Source organism: Plecotus auritus (genome assembly GCF_963455305.1).
Source record: "Plecotus auritus genome assembly, chromosome: 8".
Taxonomy (NCBI): domain Eukaryota; kingdom Metazoa; phylum Chordata; class Mammalia; order Chiroptera; family Vespertilionidae; genus Plecotus; species Plecotus auritus.
The window spans coordinates 27219273-27241239 of NC_137782.1; the positions used below are offsets into that span (position 1 = coordinate 27219273).

The 21967-nt window shown below is 46.6% G+C and overlaps 1 protein-coding gene across 12 annotated transcripts in view; it reads right to left on the minus strand.

The window, feature by feature from the left end:
* The window catches only part of ELMO2 (engulfment and cell motility 2), a 39185-nt gene extending 17420 nt beyond the window's left edge, over window positions 1–21765 (minus strand). The window contains exons 1-11 of one of the 12 annotated variants that reach the window (XM_080685326.1): window positions 21666–21739; window positions 13990–14082; window positions 10846–10973; window positions 10506–10546; window positions 9959–10031; window positions 9534–9584; window positions 6252–6433; window positions 4567–4666; window positions 3344–3495; window positions 2421–2499; window positions 1213–1248 (exon numbers count right to left, since the gene is read on the minus strand). In XM_080685326.1, coding sequence (XP_080541452.1) covers window positions 1213–1248; window positions 2421–2499; window positions 3344–3495; window positions 4567–4666; window positions 6252–6433; window positions 9534–9584; window positions 9959–10031; window positions 10506–10546; window positions 10846–10923 — 792 coding nt within the window. In that variant the 5' untranslated portion in view covers window positions 10924–10973; window positions 13990–14082; window positions 21666–21739. Of the gene's footprint in view, window positions 1–1212; window positions 1249–2420; window positions 2500–3343; window positions 3496–4566; window positions 4667–6251; window positions 6434–9533; window positions 9585–9958; window positions 10032–10505; window positions 10547–10845; window positions 10974–13989; window positions 14083–21665 lie in introns of those variants that run through there. The other 11 variants (XM_080685329.1, XM_080685327.1, XM_080685322.1 and 8 more) reach the window with 11 other exon arrangements.
* Window positions 21766–21967: the final 202 nt, after the last annotated feature.

A 21967-nucleotide genomic window follows, 5' to 3' on the forward strand; every position in this document is an offset into this window, starting at 1 on the left:
TGAAGCTATTTTCTCCTAAACAAAATGGTCCCAGATTACCATGCTTTTAATTTCTCTGACAGCTTTTCATAATTCTTCTGTCTCTGCCTTCCAATGTCAGCCATCACTTCTCATCATGTTAATTGGTATGACTTCACTTTCTAAACTGCTGCCTTAGTTTCATCAGAGAATTCTAAGTCCATCGGCCTGAGGGAGCTGTCACACCTCTCCCATGGAGCAATGTCCTCAGAGCTCAAAGGCCTTTCTCTCACGCCTGAATTTCTGGCCGAATTCCAAGTGGCTGGCGCTGCCAGGAACATTAAGTTTTACTATGCTTGCCCTGATCATACACACTGCCTGGAGGAGAGGAGGGTGGCCTAGAAACTTCTTGGTAGCTATAGGAGGTCAGCTTGAGATTAGCTCTCTCTGTGGACAACTAACAGTGGGAAGCAGGCAGTGGTCTACCGCTAGGACATTAAGGCCTTAGACTAAAAGCTTCTCTGTGGGGGAAGCACTCATCCTCTTTCAGGTCCTTGTAGAGCTGACCTCCCTAAGCTCCCTCTTAAGGAAAAATGAGCATCCAAATTCCCTCTTGTCAACTGTCCAAACCTCTTCAAATGCCCACGGTCTAGGTAAACAGGGATTTACCTTTACACTTTGCTATATCAAGTTGGGGGGTGATGCGTCATGGTATCATCTAGATCAGGGGTCCTCAAACTTTTTAAACAGGGGGCCAGTTCACTGTCCCTCAGACCGTTGGAGGGCTGGACTATAGTTTAAAAAAAAAACTATGAACAAATTCCTATGCGCACTGCAGGCCCGGGACGAGTCGGCTGCTAAGCAGGACAGGCAGCGGCACCCGGCGGGCCGGATAAATGTCCTCGGCGGGCCGCATGTGGCCCGCGGGCCGTAGTTTGAGGACCCCTGTTAAATTAAAGCCACAGGCTATTTCTGAATCTGATCTTCGCTGGCTGAACCACAGACCCACGTAAAGGTGAACTACAAAGGAAAGACTGGGCCACATTTCCTGGGACAGGCATCGCCTTAATCCTGCATGTGGCTCTACTCTGCAGGATGTCCTCAAGTGTTCTGACAAATGAGGCTTACAGCACACAACCTTTCCTGGTCTTGGAGTTCCCTGAACATCTTAGATCAGAGGTGAGATTCTTGCCCAGCTGAGACCTCCCCACCTGGATGAGAGCGGGGCCCTTTCCACACAGCGGTGCTACTTACAGTGGCGGGCAGGTCTAGAGGATTAAGGTGCTTGTCCTGCCGGCAGAAAGCAAAAGCACAGAGAGAAGCAGATGGAAGAATGAGCTTTCAGTTTACATTCAGAACAGGACTAGGAAGGAAGAGCTTAATGGAGCAAAGCCATCCAAGACAGGACAGACAGAAACACAGATGCCCCTGGTCTCCCACTAGAACCCACCAAGGGCTTGGTATCTGATCCCACATGAATTTCAACCTCCTGAGGCCAGGGTACTGACAGACAACTAAAAAGTCTTTCTTTTGTACACCACTTGGGCTTTTACCAGAGAAATCTACAAAGTGTGGTGGAAGGGCCCCTAAGGGTCTTTTAATCTGGCCCTTTCATTTGACAGAAAGAGAAACTGAGACCCAAAGAGGTTAAAGCATGTGTCCGGCCAGTGGCAGGCCCTGGACTCTTAGGTCAGAGTTGTTCTCCTGCCCAACCAATTCCTGATGTCCTCACTTGCAAATCGGGGGTCTGGTTTACCTCATGACATCTTTGTGAAGTAAATGGGGAAGATGTGATAGCTCCCATATTACAGGTGAGGAAATCGGGGTTCAGAGAAGTAGAGCTGTTTGCATAATGTCACACAGATAATTCACAGGAAAAAAAGGAAGTTTAGAACCTGGATCAGAGGGTCCTTACACACGAAACTTCGTGCTAAGTCCCTCCACTCTTGCTTCCTTAAGTAAGGCTCTCATTTGTTTCAATCTCCTTGGACTCAACAGTGATGCCCAGAGGGTCTCCTCTCCCTTCTTGATCCTCTAACCTAGTGGGTGGCAAACTAAGGCCAAATTAGGCTTGTCAACTATTTGTGTAAATAAGGTCTTATTGCGAGACAGCCACATCATTCGTTCACCTACTGTCTGAAGTGGCTTTTGGCTACAATAGGAAGGGTGGATAGTTGCCACATGGACAATACAGCCCACAAAGCAAACGTATTTACCCTCTGCCCCTTTAGAGGAACAAGTTTGCAGGCCCCTGCTCTGACCTAAGACCCCAGCTCGTTTCCCTGCTCGTTCTCCCCTGGGTCTTCCTTAGCAAAGCCGCTCGATGGGCTCTGATCACAGAGGGACAGGAGGAAGGACTCTTGGGAAAATGGCTGGGATTCTGCTGTCTGCAAAGGGTGAGTGGGTGAGAATTCTTCTCTTGGAAGAGCCCAGACAAAAAGCTTGGAAAGGCAGCCACAGACCTGTCGCTTGTCCTCAGGAGCCTTCAGAAAAAGTGCGTTAATCAGGGCAATGGCGTAGGTCTGAATTTCCTGGTTGGAGCTGTGTCAATGAAGAAAGAAGGCAGAGAAGATTAGAAGAATGACCAGCAAGATGATGCTTAGACATGGTTCATAAAATCACTCACCGATTGTAATCAAATAATAATCTGGGGCAAAGTCTCAAAAGCGTTTTTAAAAGTATTTGTTCAACAAATGCTAATTGGGCTTTTGCTTAAATCAAAGCAGAGGACACAAAAATGATTGGTCCCTGTTCCCAGATAGCTCAGTTTAAAATGGGAGACGGAGCCCTAGCTGGTTTGGCTTAGTGGATAGAGCGTCAGCCTGCGGACCAAAGGGTCCCAGGTTTGATTCCAGTCAAGGGCACATGCCTGCGGTTGCGGGCTCGGTCCCCAGTAGGGGGCATGCAGGAGGCAGCCAATCAATGATTCTCTCTCATCACTGATGTTTCTATTTCCCTCTCCCTTCCTCTCTGAAATCAATAAAAATATATTTAAAAAATTTATAAAATGGGAGACAGATAATAAAAAGTAGAGTATTTTATGTAAATATAATTGCCATAGGTGCAAACAGATTGTTTGGCCCATAGAGAAGAAAGCATCTCATTTTGTCTGGTACCACAGTGGTACAGGGAGATTGGGGGAAACTTCACTTTATCCGAAGGGGCAAGCAGAGTTACAGAGGGTTTTACACAGGAGCATGACATGAGCAGGTCTGAATTATGGGAGGAATCTGGCAGTAGTGTGGAAGAAGCGATGAATGGATGAACAAGCAGACCAGCAGCTTGGAATCCAAGCAAAGCAGGAGGAGGACGGGAAGACTTATGCAGACGGAGAGAGGAGAAGAGAAGCGACAGGGCAGGGAGGCAGGCAGAGTCTCTTACTCACACCTGGAGGTGAGAGATGAGCTGTCCCACAGTGATTTCCTCTGCTATCTTCTGGTACAAACTCTGGCTATTCAGGACCATGCTCTCCAGGATGGCCAGGGACCTCTGAAGGATGGACACGTCCACCATGGGCTGGCTCACGTACCCTGCAATCTAAAGGCAGAGAGGGACAAATCAGTTAGGAAGCTCAGGGCCCATGGGAGCTGGACGGCTTAGGCTTCTGCTGCTAGCCCACAGGCTCTCTCCTCTCAGGTGTGTTGACCACATTGGGGCAGGTGTCCTGAGCTGGAGAGTGCTTTCTGTTTATGGCTACCTGGGCCAATGCCAGGGATTCCCTAGGCATGGAAAACTCAATTTCAAATTACAGTATCCACTCAACTGTATGTCCTCAAAATCTAAGGGCTTAATACTTCATTTGCCCTTAATAAGGACTCAGGTGTGAAAAAGCTGAGTATAGAAAGCAGAGGATCTTACTGATACTAGGATATTATTTCCAGGTATTCTTCTCCTGAAATGCACTGTGTCCCTATACACACGTAGAACAGAGAGACTTGGAGAGGTAGACAGGATCTCAAAGTCTTGTCATCTAATCCTCCTCAATCCCCATTATAATATCCTTAAAACATGGCCAGGTTACTTTTGCCAAAATAGCGCTAGCACTGGGAGGTTCCCAAAGTCCCAAGACAATGACAGGTCAGGACATATTATTCACTGGTTTTAGTTCAGTTTTCCAAGTTGATGCTGTCCCTTCTTGTAAAAGAAAGGAGGGCAAAACTAGAAGTCTCCTCTTCTACCGACTGAGTTCAATCTGACAGTCCAAACAGGCTACCTGGCAGATTTGTAAACAGAAGGCAGACATAAATATAAGGCAAATGAAATGAACACTTTTTATCAAAGAGAAGGGAAAATCAGGAAGCAGGTCAAAAGATTCAAGGATGGCACTGGCTGATGCTGGTGTTCTCCCAAGTCTCACTAGTAATCCAGTGCCACTTTGGGCAGATTCACTTGGAGAGCCAGTTCATCTCAGTGCAGGTCCTCTCGAGAATACAGCAGAGTAAGTCTTGCAGGAACCAGAGGAAGACCAGAGCTCCAGGATGAAAGTCTGGCCTCAGGGATAGAATGCTGACCCATACCAGAATGCAGTATTGACTGCATCTCCACCTTAGCCTAGAGAACAACGGGTGACTGAGGAAGGAGAGAAAGACAGAATGCTGGAGGCCTCACCTGCTTAATGAAGGTGATGGAAACCATGTCCCAGGAGACAATGCCATGGTCCATGAGCTCTAAGAAGGCAGTCAGGGTGAATGCCAGCATCTCACTGTAGCTGAGACATGTGCAAAACACACACACAACAATACAAAGATTCAAAACCGGGAACAGGTGTGAAGGCAGCCACAATGGAAGGATTTCAGTGTAAGCACTACATGAGCAATCAGTCGATGCAACTCTGAGTCAGCGCCCGAATGCACACCTACACAGACGTGGAGCAGATCTGTCCAGGTATCTATCACTGAAAACATAAAGGCTGTTGGGGATTAGGCTTTCCTTCTCCATGTCACCTCATCTCAGGGAAACAGAATCACTAATCCATTTCCCATGAACAAAACCACAGCAGACCTTTGTCAAACCCCAATACCTTGTGGGGGTACCTAAGGAAGCTTATGTACCATGTTCACCTTTAGGCCTGGAGGCAGCAGAGAGTACAAACTTTGGATATGGGTTCAATTCCTGTTCAGCTATTTGCTAACTGCAAATTTTATCTTTTCAAACTTTAATTTCTTCCTCTGTAAAATCATGTTAATCTCACTGGGTTGTGGTGGGGGCAAGATGACAATAAATGCAAAGCCCTTAGCATTGTGCTGATGGAAAATAAGGATGAAAATGTTTTCTTCCCTTTGTCTCTCCTGTTTACACATTAAATCCTTTATACTTTTGTAGAGTGCTTTGCAATTAACAAACTATACTCCCATGGACAAAGCCTGCTCAAATCCATTCTCATTTACAATGCTCCTCATGACAATACTGGGGCATTATCCCCATTTTAAAGAGGAAGAAGCGAAGGCCCTTCTAATCCTGTATTCCTGGGAGACTGCAGCACTCTTGCGGGGGGGGGGGGGGGAGGGGGTTAATGCTGATGACAGCGAAAGCTTTAGGATTTTCTAGGACTTAAACAAATACCCATGATTAGTTGCTTGGTTTGGCTGAAAATTTCAATAGCTGATCTGTCGGCTGAAAGATTTCTGACTCCCTCTCTGCCAGCTTAGGCTCCACAGGCTCAGAAGGCAAACTAAACATGTTATTCACTGTGGATCACGACAAGCCAGTTTCCCACCACATTCATCTTGGCGCTGGAGGAGCATAAAGATGTTCGTGGTGTATCTCAAAGTTCTGGATCTCCTCTGTCCTGTGAAAATGGGTGGCAGGGAGATGGCACATGGATAGGGGGTAACCTATGATAAACACAGAGAAAGGGGTGTGTGTGTGTGTGTGTGTGTGTGTGTGGAGGGGAGGTGACTGGACAGGGAGGGAGGCAGGGGGTGGTTAAGAATAGACAGACACCTGTTCTAGTCCATAATGGATAGTCTGCACACTAACTTTCATCAGACCAATCGTTTTCCATAAATGTACAGGTCTGTCTTCAGCTGACCTCCCTCTTCCTGAGTTCAGCAGCCCCTATTTTTACTTCTCACTTGGCACAGTACCGTGTTGTGAGAGCCCATGCAGACTATAAGATTTAGGACCACGATAGTGAATTACATCCCTCTGTGTGGACTCTTGTGCTTGGCACATTGCTCTGTACGCAGACGGTTTTCCAAAACCTCATTTGACTCAATGGAAATGAGAATAGGATGCCCTGTGGAGAGTAGCAGACCTCCGAAAGCCCCAGACAAGACCTCAATAATACTCACTGGGACAAGAGCTTGGTTCCACTTTCCACGAGCCGCGTCAGCACAACAATGCCATCCATGTTGATGAACTCGGTGGCGAAGGTCACGTCGGCAGAGAGCTTGGCCAGCTCCTTCATGGCATCCAGCCGGGTCTCCATGCTGGATGACTGGGTCCTCTCCATCAGCTGGCGTGCGGCCCGGGACTGTGAGAGCAGAAACAAGATATTTGCCATCTGTTCCTTATGGCAGGTGATTGCTCTGTGGATAGCTCTGAGGCCCTTTCTGTGAACATCCATGCCTGAGGCAGAACTAGTTTTTTTCACTGCTTAGAAGCTGTTAAATAAATGTTCACTGGATAAATCGGGGAATTACCAGTATGCCCAGACCAATTCTGTAGTATCTGTATCCTTTGTGTACCACTCTGGCCTATGGATTAAAGGAATTCCCATCCAGGGAATACAAGAGATATCTGGGAGATGACAGTCCACTAACTCTGGCAAGTCACAGAGAAACAGATACTGGTTCCACATAGGGCAGTTTTCTATTTATTAAAGCCATTAGAGAGTGGAAGTGGTTGTCTCTCGAAGTAATAAGCTCTTGGTCACTAGACGCAATCAAGGAGAATCTGGACAACCATCTATCAAAGATGCTATAGAAGGGATGCCTGGGTGGAGAATTTAATCTGATGACCCTGAAGATCCCTTTCAATCTGAAAATGGGGGAAGCCTCAGAATTTTTTTAAAACTTTCCTTTCAAGTCCACATCATTGTTCCTCAAAATGATAGTCTTGGGGAAACTTTAAGAATATCAAGGAGCAGGAAGCAACTAATTTCAAAATAGCTTTTTGAAGATGAAGACTGGTGACGAAGCCTCCCAGTGTGGGAACTTTTCCTGGCAGAATGCTTGTCTCCACTCTACAAGCTATAGCTACAATCCCTCCTCTCGTGTTCACTGATCTTTCCTTTTGCTGAACTTATTAACTTGATAGTCAATGCCTCACAATTTACCGTTTCATCATTCTCTATTTCTGGTGTGTTCATTTAATGTTCTCAGTTGGAATGGAAGAATCTCAAGAGCAAAAATGCTCCTGTAGTCTTTATTGTTTTTTTACAGTGCTGAGCAAGTGACTGAAGCCTAGTCTTGTTGCCGGCCAAGGAGTCAGGCCTGTTTCATCTCTCTCTCCTGTGCCTCTCCTCTTTGACTATTATAGATGGCCCCACACTGCTCTCAATGACACAGAAATTCTTCAAGATCTCCACAGCAGGGAAAATGTCCGCCAGGAGAAAAGGTCACAGGAGAGAACAATTTGAAGAGCACTGGTCTGCATCACACTTAGAAACTTCCAACTCCAAATGTTAATTTCCCTCTTGAGACACCGTGTCTGGGCGGCTGCCTCCTGCTCCAGAGAGGTGTGCTTCTGGAAAAGTCAACTGCTCCGTAAGAGAGCTCTGTAGGATGCTTCATGAGTCTATAAAAGTGAGTAACTCCAAGACTGTCATATTAAATTAGCAGAGTTGAGGGGGGAATAACTAAGTCCTTAAGATGAGTTCAGGAAAACAGAGGGAAGCAGAAGAATGGGACGGTAAGAATACTGGCTGGAGTCTGACAGACCTGTAGCATTGTGACAAGTGGCAAGTTAACCTCTCTAAGCTTAGTTTCTTTGTCTGCCAAATGAGGCTGTCAAGAGTGCCCATCTCATTGGGTGTTTGTCAGGATTAAAAGATATAACCTATGCAAAGTATTCAGCAAAATATGGGTGTTCAAGAAATGTTGGCGGTTATTACTTCAACCCTCCCTTCCTTGTAGACAAACAAGTCTCTCTCTCTCTCTATCTCTCTCTGTCAAGAAAACAGGTGCCCTTAGTTTTCTGGTGGCCCTTCCACAAATATACCTAAGCTACCCCGCATCGACTGTCCTCCTCTTGGGCCAAGCAGCCAGGGTGCATCCCTCCACCTGGGCTTTGGGTTCCTCCAGTTCTGACCCAGAAGGGTCCTGGGTCCTGTTTCATTCATTGCCCCCTCTTTTCTGCATGTCAGCCTTCCTCTCGTCCATCTTAACAAGATTTTCAAGGACACATAAAAAGATTCAACATTAGTTAACAACTATGAAGGGTTGGAGGAGGTGGGGAACTGGAGGTGAGGGAGGGTAGTAAGGGGGAGACCTTTCATTGTATCTTCATGAAAATTTGTTGATTTTTTAAACACTTGAATGTTTTACCTCTTTCTAAAGAGCACATTTTTTTGCACTCCACATTCCTGAGTTACTACCATCTCCACCTATTTCCTTTTATAACCAAGCTTCTTAGTAATATGGTAAACTGGAGGTTCTCACTTTTTCACTTCTTTTTATCAACCCATGACAATCTGGATGTCACACCACGAAAACATTTTGCAGGAAGCTCACCGTGACTGACATAACAGGTTAACAGCCAGCCTTTCTATTCTGTTTATCTCTCTGCTCCTTGGGGACACCTCCCTCTGTCCTGACACTCTGCCCTCAGCTCCTGAGCCATTTCATGCTCCTGGTTTTCTTCCTGCCCTTCTGGTTGCTCCCTTAGTTACCCTTGAAGGCTGCTCTTGCAGAAAACAGGGGTCATCCTGGATTCTCCCCTTTCCTTCCACATCCAGTATGTTACCATGTTCATCCAGTTTACCGCTAAATATTTAGTCTCCATTGCCATTTGCCTTCAGGGGCTGTTAACATTCCTCATTAGTTTCTTAGAGATACCACCTGCCACCAACCTTCCTTTTCTTGGCCGATCTTCCACCCTATGACTAAAGGGATCTTTCTAAAATATAAATCTAAACGTAATATAACTTCCTGCTCAAAATCTTTCAGTGTTCCCACCTTCCTTCTAGACAGAATCCAAACCCATAAGCAGACCCTCAGGGACTTCAGTATCTGGCTTCTCACTGATGGCCACAGGCTCTAGCCATCCTGCATCCCGCTTTCCCCAGACAAAGTATGTCTCTCTGCTTGGGACACTTTTCATTTTCTTCTTTCTTCAGCTATTCTTGCTCAGTCTTCGACATTCGAGCTATGTGTTTCCTTCTCTGGGAAGCCTCCGGTTGAGTCAGGTGGTCCCTTTTCTGAGTTCCTACAACTCCCTAAGCAACTTTCCATCAAGACCCTTGAGAAAGGCCATATATTGTATTTGTTGGTTTAATCTCAAGTAGACTGTGAGGGCAAAGACTGACTTGTTAATCTCCACAATCTTAGTTTCTAGAACAGAGTCTGGCCCAGGATAGATACTCATATACGTTTGTTAAATAAATTAATTCCTAAGGAAAGCAGAGTACCTACCGGGGAGATAGCCAGCTGTAAGATTGTCCCATTCTTAATGTCACTGCGAGTCTGGGGAGCAAAGAGAAAAAAGAGTAACTAAAATAAAATAGTAAAATTGTACAAGCTGTTGAGTCAACAAGAACTTTATGTCATTTCTAAAGGCGTTGGAACAGAGACTCTTCAGTCTGGCCCTCTTCTCCTGCTGCTTGTTTCTTGGCACAGAACTTCTAAGGTCTTCTTCAAGCCCTGGGCTCTCAGGAAGTAAAACCATGGCGTTCCAGCCAGTGGTGGAGAACAAGGGCTGGCGCTCCCTGGTCTGCCAGGAAGCAGCTTTCCCCAGTGAGTGGAAGCTACCTGGATGGGAGTAAGGTGAACGGCGTGGTCTCCTTGGGTGGTGCACAGCAAAGCAAGGCCTATATTGATTTGCATCTCCCAGTACTGACCTGTTCAGTGATGTAGAGCTGGGGCCCGTCTGCATAACGCAGGGTGTAATACTCCGGGTTTGGCAATGACCACCTGTGTAAGAGAAAAATGGTACAGCCTGTTTGGCTACTCCTCTGGACCTATCTAGAAGCTGCAAATAAATAATTTCAGTAGAGTTGCTCAAGGGATCGGATGGCATGTTTGAAGGACTGGGGACAAAAATCAAAGCTTTAGGTTGAGATGTTGAAAAATAACTTCCTCAGGTTTACAAATAACCTTTTAAGACTGACAGCACAAAAGGAGGTACATATAATTCATCACGGACCTCAGATCCCACCAGGACCTCAGGCAGGGCAATCCTGGACTTAAAGGAAAAACTAAAGATTGATAAGAGGTCTAAGGGTCATCCTCATTAGCTATACTTCCTTTGTAAGGCAACGATGCACAAAAGCCCATACTGGGGATCTGACTAACTGGAGACCCTTCAGCAGAAGACCTGTCAAGACCTGGTAGTGCTCCTTTAGTCTCTAGCTTGACATCATCCAAAACAAGGGAGTTTCAACTTACCCATCACAAACTTCCTTGATGATGGATGCCAGGGGCCGTTTCTGAAAGAAAGAGAGAGGTCCTTCAACCACATCCTCCTCGTGCCACGGTTCTGACCAGGGGCTGCCAAGCAGGATTAACCTGGGGTCTGAGCATGGACTTCTCCCTTGATAGCTTGTATTGAGAGGCAGCCTCTCCCAAGCCATGGTGACCAACCTTCCGTAGGGTGGGACAGGCCTCAGCTTTCCTCTGGCGGGTTCTTACTCCTGATGCCAGTGGTCCTCATCCCTAAAGACATCCTCTGCCACACACTTCCCAGATCCCTCTGCTCGCATCACTGTTTGTCATTTCAGGAGCTTACCTGGTCGATTTCAAGGAGCTGGGCATTAGCACCTGGCCACTCAATGGCCACTTTGACAATATCTGATGGTGGTGGCATTGTTCCTAATGGGCCCTACTTCTCTAAGATGCACATACAGATACAGCTGCCTGGGGAGAAGGAATCAGAAAGAAGGAAAAAGTCAGAGTTTGCTTTCACTTTTCACCCTTGTAAGATATTTTGGAAAACTAGACAACAGACATTGTCCAAAGGCCGAACTACTACACATGGAACTACTTAGTTTGAATTTTTCTAGATCACACCACAATCTCTCCTTGGGCTTTTTGTCTCTTTGGATTAAATCAGCAAGTAGAAATGGGACAATCCTATCTATCAACTGCAGATCAGCCAGTGGGAAGATCTGCCAATGTGGCACTTCAGTTTAAGGGTAAGGAGTACTCTGTGGCAGAAGAACACATTTACTGCAAATTCCTGTCTTGGGACCGTGAGAGGGAGCAGCATATGCTCTGAGACGGGTAAGAACAGACGCAGCCTTCTCTGCTTGGGCAGTCAGCTGAAGGAGCCAGCCCACTTGTGTTGTGCAGTCAATCCAGGAAAATCCAGCATCAGCAGGGCCCGGCCACATGCTCTCTTGCCTCCTCCCTAGTTATTGCTGCCACTCCTTCCCCCTCAAAGGACACAATGTGGAGCCTCCTCTGTGTGGGATGATGCAGAGTTCAGAATATGGGGAAGAGAAAGAAGACAGGAAATGCTATTTTAGTCGCTATTGCCAAGGGCAAGAGCTGCTGAGAACTCAAGTGTAGGGAGGTAAGGGTACCCTCACACAGAGCCCTCTAGAGAAGGACAAGGTTTTGGTTGTACCCTCCCCCACTTCTCTCCAAAACAAAGGGAAATAAGTCATTTTGAACAAGTCTGGAAGATGCGCCCATGTGACTGATATCCTAGGCAACTCTGCTAGCTTAGTGGTATTCCAAGCAGAAAGCATTCTCTCTCCAAGGTCTGACGAAGGGAAGCCACTAGACTAATGGATCGTTTCGTGTGTATTTACACTCCTTGCCTACGAGTTCAGGAGAGGCCTTTCTCTTAATGAAAAAGACCTTCCTCCTGCCCCCCAGGTTTAGCCCCTCACCCGTAATTCACTCTTCATTGATGGAGACCACCTGCCTCCCCTGGAACATGCCGCAGAGCTGCTGCTGAGCTGTAGTTCCTGTATGCTATCCATTTTCCAGCCCAAGCACAAAGGTCAGTTCTCCCAGCCTTGTGAGCATGGCGAAAGGGTTAAGAGTCCTGTCCCCTTCAAACCAGAGGCCTCACAAGAGGGAAGCTTTCATGACCATTTCCTGACCAGGGTGGGCTGCTTCAGAAGTCAATCGTCACAAATACAAGCATTTCCAGAACATGACAATGTAAAAGAGATGGTTCAAGGTGCTTTCACTTAGTTTGTTGAGTCCTCCCAGCAGCCTTAAGAAGTAGAGTAGAATTATTACCTCCCTGTGAAGATGACAAAATGACGCTCGGGTTAAGTTGCCCGAGTTCACCCAGCTAATAAGTAGTCAAGGGGACAGAAGTTGGAGCTAACTTTGGCCAGTGCTCTGCCCCCCCTCCCCCCAAGCTAGCCTGAATTTCTGTTCACTGCAACTAAATCAAGCCTAAAGGGACGTAAGGAGGCTGGCCTGATGGCCCCTAAAGCTTCCACAACTTTGGCAGCTCCGAGCAGAATTTTTCACGTATAATTTTTATGTGCCTAGACATACAACAAACCTCTGAATAGAAACTGGCCCCATGAGAATAACTCGTGGTTGAAATGCTCTGCTCCAGTGACACAGCAAAGCAGGGGCGGTACCACGAATATCTGGGTGCTAGGGCAGGCATCCTACCCTTTTCGGTAAATCTGCCCTAATTAGGGGTGTGACTGTCAGTTGTGAGATCATTTTAGAAAACTGAGATGTCATTTACATACAATAAAATGCACAGAGCTTCTATATGTAGTTCTATTATATGTATTTCTATTATGTATGTTTCTATAATGTAAATATATTATATATATAATGGAAATAACCCACATCTCCCTAATCTAAAACAAGACTCTGAACATTTTCATTACCCCAGAAAATTCCCTCCATCATTCCAGTCAATCCCCTACCTCCCAGCCCGCTGAGAGGTAACTTCTTTCTGACTTCTCTGACTTTGCCTGTTTTTATACTTGATATACATGGAACTGAACAGTATGCCTTCTTAGAACATTTGTTATTTAGTTCATTTTTCCTTGTTTTTAAAATAAGTAGACAGCATAGGTACCACAGGAAGGGCAGCTTGCTGGGATGACTTTCCCTGCTGAAGTAGCAACTGGATTTAGAGCCAAAGGACTCAGGACCTAGTCCCAGTTCCATCACTAAGTGTCTGGGTGATGTGCACATGTCTCTTTTACCCAAGTCTCAGTTTTTTTTCTGAGATGTGTTAGACTAAAGATGTGTAAGATGCCTTCTAAGTCTAAAAGTCCGTGATTCGAAAGTGGAACTTAAAACTTTGAATGCAGATTGCCCATTTCAAAGTCCTTACTGAAAGAAGCTATACCCTTAGAAACAAATAGTATTTTGGGGAACTCCTTTCTAGATACCACTGTTAGAGATAAACAAAAGCTAAAGCTCATTAATTTACAGTTCCACTTTACTTTGACCCCATATGGCATTTCCTAGGTCAGTGGTAGGCAAACCGCGGCTCGCGAGCCACATGCAGCTCGTGAGCCGCAGTTTGCCGCTCTGTTGACTAATGAGTTTGCCGACCACTGGACTAAATGTTACCGTGTAGTTGGAAGCTGTGAGGATTAGGCAATTGTGGCATATTGTGTGCAAAGAGGTAAAGGGTAGTATATGACAGTGGTCGGCAAACTCATTAGTCAACAGAGCGGCAAACCGCGGCTCGCAAGTCGCATGTGGCTTGCGAGCCATGGTTTGCCGACCACTCTCCTAGGTCAACTGTCCCTTTCTTTGTTCAAGTTAGCCCTGAGTGATTCCCGACTGTTCCAAGAATTTATATCCATTTTAAAGCTTGGAGATTTGCAACCACCAAGACTACTATAAACCCCCATTCTCAGCAACTCTGCCCTTTCCCACAAAGCCCGGGCAGCCCGGTGTGTTGAATGACCTCTTCCCAACTGTGCCATACCTGATGGCACTAGTCCAACTTTGGCTGGACTAGTCCAATTCTTTCTCTTGAACTTACAAACATGGGCTCAAAGGGAGTTGGATGGCAATGGCCCTGGAACAGAAAGGTCACAGTCAGCTTTAGAACAGGTATCATGGCAAGCCCAGGCCATTCGTAAGCCAAAGGTACAGAGAAGCAACCCCTCCGCCCCCCGCAGAGGGAGCTGCTCTGCAGAAAGAACCCAGAAATGTGCAGATGATTGGAGGCCAGAAACCAGAAGCCACGAAGTCCCCGAAAGGGATGGAAGAGGCCACTGCCTGAGGACTTTCGAGATCCCATGGCTGCACCTCCTACACTTGCGGGACCGGAAATTCCCTTGTATCATGCCAATAAAACTTTAAATTAAACTAGCCTCCATTTCTGTTCATTGCAGCTAAAAAGCCTAGGACTAAGATTGACCCAAGCTTTGAAGCAACTCTAATATGGAGGTATGAACAGACCGCAGCATAACAGGCATACGATGATGCATCAAGAAGGCCCTTAATTAACACTGGCTGAATTAATGAAGAGCAGAACCCACTTATTTAAAACAGAGCAGTTATATGGTGACTTTATAGCAATCATCTGTACATAACAGTTCTGTGCAGATGCCTCTGTATAGTTGATTGCTCACTCTACAGCATTTTTATAGCTGATGCTCACAAAAACCCTGAAATCACCCCCATTTTACAGGTGAGGCTACTGAAGTTCGGAAGGGTTGAGAAACTTGTTCTTCCATCCACCTCAGAACTGGATCACAAGGCTAGGTCTTAGGACTTCAAAATTCGTTCTCTTCCCTCTACATAAGAATTCCTTTGATGATGACATTAGCTAACAATTACATAGTGCTATGGTACTGTTCTAAGGGCTTTGCAAATATTAACTCATTTAATCCACACAGCAACCCTGTATGGTACATTATTACCCTTATTTACAGATAAGAAAATAGAGGCACAGAAAAATTAAGTTCCATGCTGAGTGGCACAGCTAGGAAGTGGTACAGCCAGAATTTGATCCAAAGCAGACTGGTGTTGTTTGAAAGCCATGTGAACAAAGGAACACTGTATCTGGCCCATAGCAAGTGCTCACGTGAGAAATCTAGTTTGTTGTACCTGAAGCTAGAATACACTGAAGCTAAGAGACCCACAAAACAACTCACTATTTTAACAGATAATGGTACTCCACCATCTAAACTATTTAGTCCTGCACAATCCAGCCAGATCTCCCTGAACTACTTGCTATTTTTATGAGGTAGGTCATGTTCCTTCATTTCTTCTGTACCTTTTCACATTTTCTTCCTTCCTTAACTGTCAAATGAACCCCTATTCAAGCTTCAAAGCTCAGCTCAAATGTCACTTCCTCTCTGTACCATTCTTAGCTTTCCTTACCTTTCCTTAGCAAAACAAAATAGGATTTACACCTCTCTTTTCACGGGCTCCTCCTGTGGTCTCACCAGGCATATAGTTGTGGTTCAGTGTCTGCTTAAATCCACCAGCTCTGACTTCAACACCTATGCCCTGGCTGGTTCTAAATGGAAAGGAACTGGCATGAATTGTCTTAGTTGCCTGATGTTCTTGTCATGTCTTACAACCTCCCAACTACACAGTATTTCCATTATTTAAAGTTTTGTTATCATATCTAACATTAGAGTGAGTTTCACTGGAAAACCAGATTTAGTACCCTGACTCTAGTTAAAAGAAAGGGGGAAATATCCCTCTGCTTTTCTCTCTATAGAAACATTGGGAAATAGGAGAATAGAAGTAATAATATTCTCCAGACCATTTTCCCAGGGTAAAGGATCTCCTTGTGGGGCACTCTTCCAGCACTTGTTTGCTTACTCTTTTCATTTTCATTCTAGAAAGGAAGTGGAAATTAGGTGGAAGCAATTCAATAACATTGCAAATTCTCAGGTTTATAAATAGCCTTACTCTGCCACTCAGCAATTTTATAGAGCTCACTAGCAAAGAGTCAGGATGAGGGAGCTACAGCTCTACATCCAGGCCCAGGGGCAAAGAAGGAAACTGCCCCTTCCGATTACACAACTCTCCATCCCTTGCCCTCCCATCCCCTTGGAACTATTATGGCTATAAAGATGACATGGCAAACTCAAAATGCCAAAGAACAGGAGTGAGGTACACACTGATTTGGAGAAGATAATTTTATAAGGATTGAAAGCCCAGGTTTTCAAAGGCAAAGCTGGGGCAACAAGAGAAAAATAGCAGCATCAGTGTCTCCAATGAAGCATTCTCTCAGTGGCTTCTGGAAGGTGTGCTGATCAAATCAGCACCTTGGAGCTTTCCCAATCAATCACCTCTGCAGTGACTCCTTTGTGGAGCTGGATTCTGACAGTGGGTGGACAACCCATCTGAAGAAAGGAAGTGAAAGATGATCCTTTCCGATTAGTAAGGAATTCAGAATGAAGAATGCCAGAGGCTTCCAGCTCTCCCCTCCCCACTTTTTTTAGGATAGGGTTGCCTGGTGCTCTTTGTTCTGTTCTTCTGCTTTTGACTCAGTGGTGTGTGTGTGTGTGTGTGTGTGTGTGTGTGTGTGGTGTGTGTGTGTGTGTGTGTGTGTGTGTGTGGCGGGGTGGCGGGGTGGGGGGGTAGGGGGGGAGGGGTGGGGGGGTAGAGGTAAGTTTGGTTTATGTTTCCTGCAGCAGAATAGCCACACCAGGAAGGCAACTAGAGGTCACACCATCATTCTAATCAAGAACACAATCTCAATAGAGGCTTCTCTCTGAGATCTTCTCATCTGAGAAGTGACTCAACTTCCCTTAGTTCTGACCACCAAGTGACGAGGAGGCTCTGAGGTAGAGAAAAGGGGAATTCGGTTGGCAGAGATTCATGTGCTGACATTCACTGCTAGAAATGCTTCGAAGGACCATCATACCAAAGGCAGCTGAGATTTCTCCTTTTTGTTGAAATTTGTTGGACACAAGACTTATTCAAACATGTGGTTAAAAACCACTAAGTTAGATAGAGCCCAAGTGTGGTGAGGAAGTGTGTGGGAACAGGGTAACTGTTTGGGCTTCTTCCGCTTAACACCTACCCTAAGGATCACCTAGGTCTCCTCTTATCCTGTTTAGAAACCTTCTGCAGTTCCTATACTCACATAAGGGAGTTTACACTCCTGAACAGAGCATTCCCTTACTCCAGTTACCTTAGCTTTCAGATTCTCCCTTGTAGATGCTACATCCCTCACATCAGGCCACTTTGTTCCTTCAAACATCCTCCAAGTCTGGACTTTTGTTGCCTTCACCATGCTCAGCTGATAAACTCCTACTCATCCTTCAAGGCCCAGCTCAGACAATCACTCTCCTAAGTGGATTTCCTAGTCCTGTCACCCCGTGCCCTCATCTGCTCTCCTAGTCTTTTAGACACACCTTCACAATCCCAATGACTGTGACTTCTCTACGAGCAGTGTCGTCTCTTGCTACTCTCAGTGTGATCTGCACACGGGCAGCACTGGCATTACCTGGGAGCTGCAGGAATACAAACCACCCACTGAATCAGAATCTGCCTTCAAAAAGGTCCACCCAGGGGTTTCATGTACACCTCAAAGTCTGAGAAGCAGCTCTAGACCAGTGGTTCTCAACTCTGGTTGTGCATCAATGCCCACCCCACAGTCACTGAAATACTCTCGCAGGTGATTCTAATGGGTGGCCTGGGCCAAAAGCCACAGCAATTTAAGGACAGGGATTCATCAAGCCTGTGCCTACTCCCCAAAATTCATAGCACAATACCCAGTACTCAGCTGTGCCCACAGAATTCCACACAAAAAAAAAAAACCCTTCAGGATGGCTCTACACCTAACTGCCTTTAAAGTAGAATAAAAACACTAATGACAGAGGGTTATTCATTGCCTGGAACTTGAGAACCCCTAACTATAATAGAGGAAACCTATTTAGAAGGGGTGTTTACAGTGCTTCAGTTTTTGGCAATCAAAGGAACAGAAACTGAGATGGAAAATACAGATGAACTTTAAGAGATGGTTTTCCTTCAACAGACTACCATGGTTGCAACTGGAGGCAGAGCTGTGTAGGGAAGGAGTGTGGGGAGCTAAGAGTCCTGGGTTAGGCCTGAAATCTGGGCTGTGGGCCTGACTCCTTCAATACCAACCGTAACAACACAGCATTGTTTTTGGAAAATCAGGCCAAGCCCTCTTATTTTACAAATAAGGGAACAGAGGTCCAAAGAAGTTGGCAAGGCCACACCACCACCAGTTAGGGACAAAAGCAAGCATGGGCCCCCATTTCTGGGTTAGTCTTCCCCCCTGGAGCACAGGAGACCTGACTGCCTACAAGCACAAGCCTCTCTAGACTTCAGGTCCTGATCTACTGAGGGGATAGGACAAGATGTTTTTGAGGTCTCTTCCAACCTTGACCTTCTAGTGAGACAGTGTAGCTTAACAGGAGCGTGTGTTCTGGAGTAGATTTCCTTACTTATAAAATCTCCTTCGCTATAAAATGGGGATTAGCATCAATCCTACCCTATAAAGTTGTTGGAAACATAAGTGGGATAATATATGTAAACTATTTAAGCATAATACCTGACACAGAGTAAGCAGAATTCCAACTATGAACTTGAAGAAGTTGCAAAAACATTGTAACCATGTTTCACCAGCATAAAACGGCCCTACTTGCTAGGCTGAAGTATAATGATGATAAAATGAGGGAACATATGTGAAAGGGAGAAAAATCAATCTAAAAGGCAAAGCACTGCTGATTGTGTTGTTCTATTATTATTATTATTATTATTATTATTATTTTCTTCTAGCAGAATAATCTTGGGGAGTTTTACAGTCAGTTCCAGAGCTGTGTCCAATACAATGGCACATATTAGATGCTCAACAAATCCCTTCCAGTAACTCTCTTCTAAAACCAGCATGTCTAATGGGGTTACAAATTCATATGCCTTAAGCACACCCTAGCCAGTCGCTCAGTGGTTAGAGCATAGGCTTGCAGACTGAAGGGTCCTAGGTTTGATTCTGGTCAAGGGCACATACCTCATTACAGGCTCTATCCCTGGCCCTGGTCGGGGCCCATGTGGGAGGCAACCAATCGATGCGTCTCTCTCACATTGATGTTTCTCTCTCTGTCTCTTCCCCTCCCTTCCACTCTCTCTAGAAAAAAAAATATCCTTGGAGGTGAGGATTAATAAAAGACACCCCCCCCCAAAAAAAACAACAACAACAACATCCAAACCCCTAGACACCTTAAGCAGCCAGCTAAGTAAGTAAATAACTCAAACAGCATCTACGTAGGGACTGTGGCTAACTGCAAAGTACCTGCCCTGCATAAAGAAATTCAAATTGAACACTCTCATGCACATTACACTGTTTGGCTTAGAAAGAGCCACTTTGCAGTCTCTGCACATCACTGACTCTGGTTCTTCGTCACCACAGTGCCTTGCACATCATCTAATCATTCTGTGATCGCTGTTTTTCCAAGTACACGATGGCATCCTAAAGATGGAGGCTGTGACTTATACTCCTGGTCATCCTAAATGGCCTAGAACAGTGCTAGCCTCACGGGAGTGAGGAGACCTCACTCAAAGAGCAATTACTGAACTGAACAGCCTGGCTGTTAACTCAAGCCTAGCACCTTTGCGATGCTGCACGGTGTGCACATTGTTCTATCGATCCTGGGCCCAGGCTGAGTGGGTGCAGGCTGTTCTGAGGTAGGTGACTGGGTCAAAGAAGGACTTGCCAGATTTTTCCTTCAACTGCATCGAATATGCTTTTCAGACACATTATCTCTGCATAGAACAAGATAGAATACGCAATACACCCGAAATATCACTGTTTCCAATAAGTTTAGTCCCCACTTCCTGTACCCTCAAACCTCCTTGGCACCTTGTAGAGGCAGCACAGGGTATTGAAAGACTCCATATTAACAGATGGGAGTCCTCGTCCTCATCCTGCCTCCTCTACTACTCACAAATTCTAGGATGATTGCTGGCAGGCAACGTAACTTTTAGGAGCTTCATCATTTTTGCTAGTAAAGTGCAGATAATACGTTATATACCTGTGGCGTTTTATCGCCTTTAGAGTCAATGTCACAGGTATACGTATAAGCTCCTAGCATTGCACAGCCCAACACAGCAGCCCGTGTGGCTATTGAGCATTTGAAATATGGTTACCACGAATTGAGATGGGCTGTAAGTATAAAACACACACCAGATTTCAAAGACTTGGTTATACACACAAAAATGTGAAATACCTAATTAATAATGTTTTTATATTGATTACATGTTAAAATAATATTTTGGAATATATTAAGTTAAGTAAGTATATGTTACGAGAATTAATTTCACCTGTTTCTTTTTAATGTGGCTACTGAAAATTTTAAATTATCTGTATTGCATTATATTTCTATTGGACAGCACTGCTGTAGCACAGAGCCTGGCACATTCCTTCCCCCACTGGTAGGACATAAGGGACCACACCCTTCCTCCTGCCAAAGCCAAGTCCTCCATTCACTTTTTAAATAAATATATACAGTGCCTGGCCCTGTGCACGATGCTGGAGACACAAAAAGCAAAAGCAGACACTGTGTTCTTCCTTGTGAACCTTATTGCCCGGTGGGCTAGAGAGACATTAATACCTTCCTAAATCAATGCAACACTGCAGCAGCTGTGCAAGTGTGGTGAAGGAGAAGTACACAGGGTGATGAAAGTGGGGAATTCACTCAGTGGGGGAGTCAGGGACCACGGATGCCTCTAGACTAGAGGAAGTGATACTTGAATGGAGATTTGAAGGATGAAGACTTTACCGGACTAAGTCAGGCGGGAAGAGAGGCCCAGGGAGCAGGAAATCTAAGTGTAAGGACCCTGAAGACTGAGGGCGTCCAGGGTGAGGAGAGTATTGAGCAAGAGGGATTCGCAGACTGGGAGGAAGGAGAGGTCGGAGGGGCCAGATCTCCAGGGCTTGGGTGAGGACCTGGGGCTGACCCTTCAGGAGCCGGGAAGCCCGCCAGTTTTAGAGCCCAGTGTCCGGATCTGATCTGCATTTTGAAAAGATCCCTCTGGCCGCGGGGAGAGGGCCGAGTGCACGTGGGCGGGTCAGTTGGACACTGGGACAGACAGGAGGCGAGAGAGGCTGAGCCGCGAGGGAGCGGGGCGATGGGAAGTGAATGGAATGTGACTACCGAGCCAGCCGGCCGGTCGGCGGGCGGGCGGGCGGGGTGGTGACCAGTGTCTGAGTGTGCAGCGGGGTGCGATGTCAAGAAGGACTCCAGGGCTTCGAACATGTACCACCCAACCCCAGACACTCTCCTATCCTGTCCCTCTCCCATCTCCTCGCTCCCCATCACCAGTCGCGCCCCCAGCTCCACCCTCCTTCCCCCACCTCCCTCCGACCCAGCCCCCGCTCCTCACGGCCTGGCCCGCCCTCCTTCCCACCCGACACCCCTTCCTAGCCAGGTACTCGGTGCCCCCTCGAGCCGGGCGGACCGGCTGGGCCACGACCCCTTAGGCGCCTGCGAGCCCGCACGGTGCAGCCCAGGCCCGCCCTCTCCAGCCCCTCAGCCCCAGGGCAGAAGCACGCAGTAGCCCCCGGCCCCTTCCTAGCCCGAACTCGCTTTTCCTCGCTGCATCCTTAGGGCCAAGCCCTTCTCCGCAGCGCGCCACGACCCGGCCCCCGGAGCGCCCCTCACTCACCAGGGCGCAGACCTAGGCCCAGCTCCCAGCGATGGGGTCTCGCTGCTGCCGCTCCTCCGGCCTCCGCCAGCCCCGCCTTCCCTGGGCCCCGCCCCGCACAGGCCAACCCGGGCTTCTATTGCTCCGTTTCGCCGTCACGCTGAACTCTCTTCCTTCAATTAGGTTGTTGGCCTGTCAGTCAAGAAAGGGCGGGCCCAGCTGTCGCGGGAAACGCCGGGGGTCTCCGCCCGGCTAGCGGAGGCCTCTTAAAGAAACAGGCTGCCTTTCTCCCCCGTGGGTTATGGGATCCGGAGGAACGGATT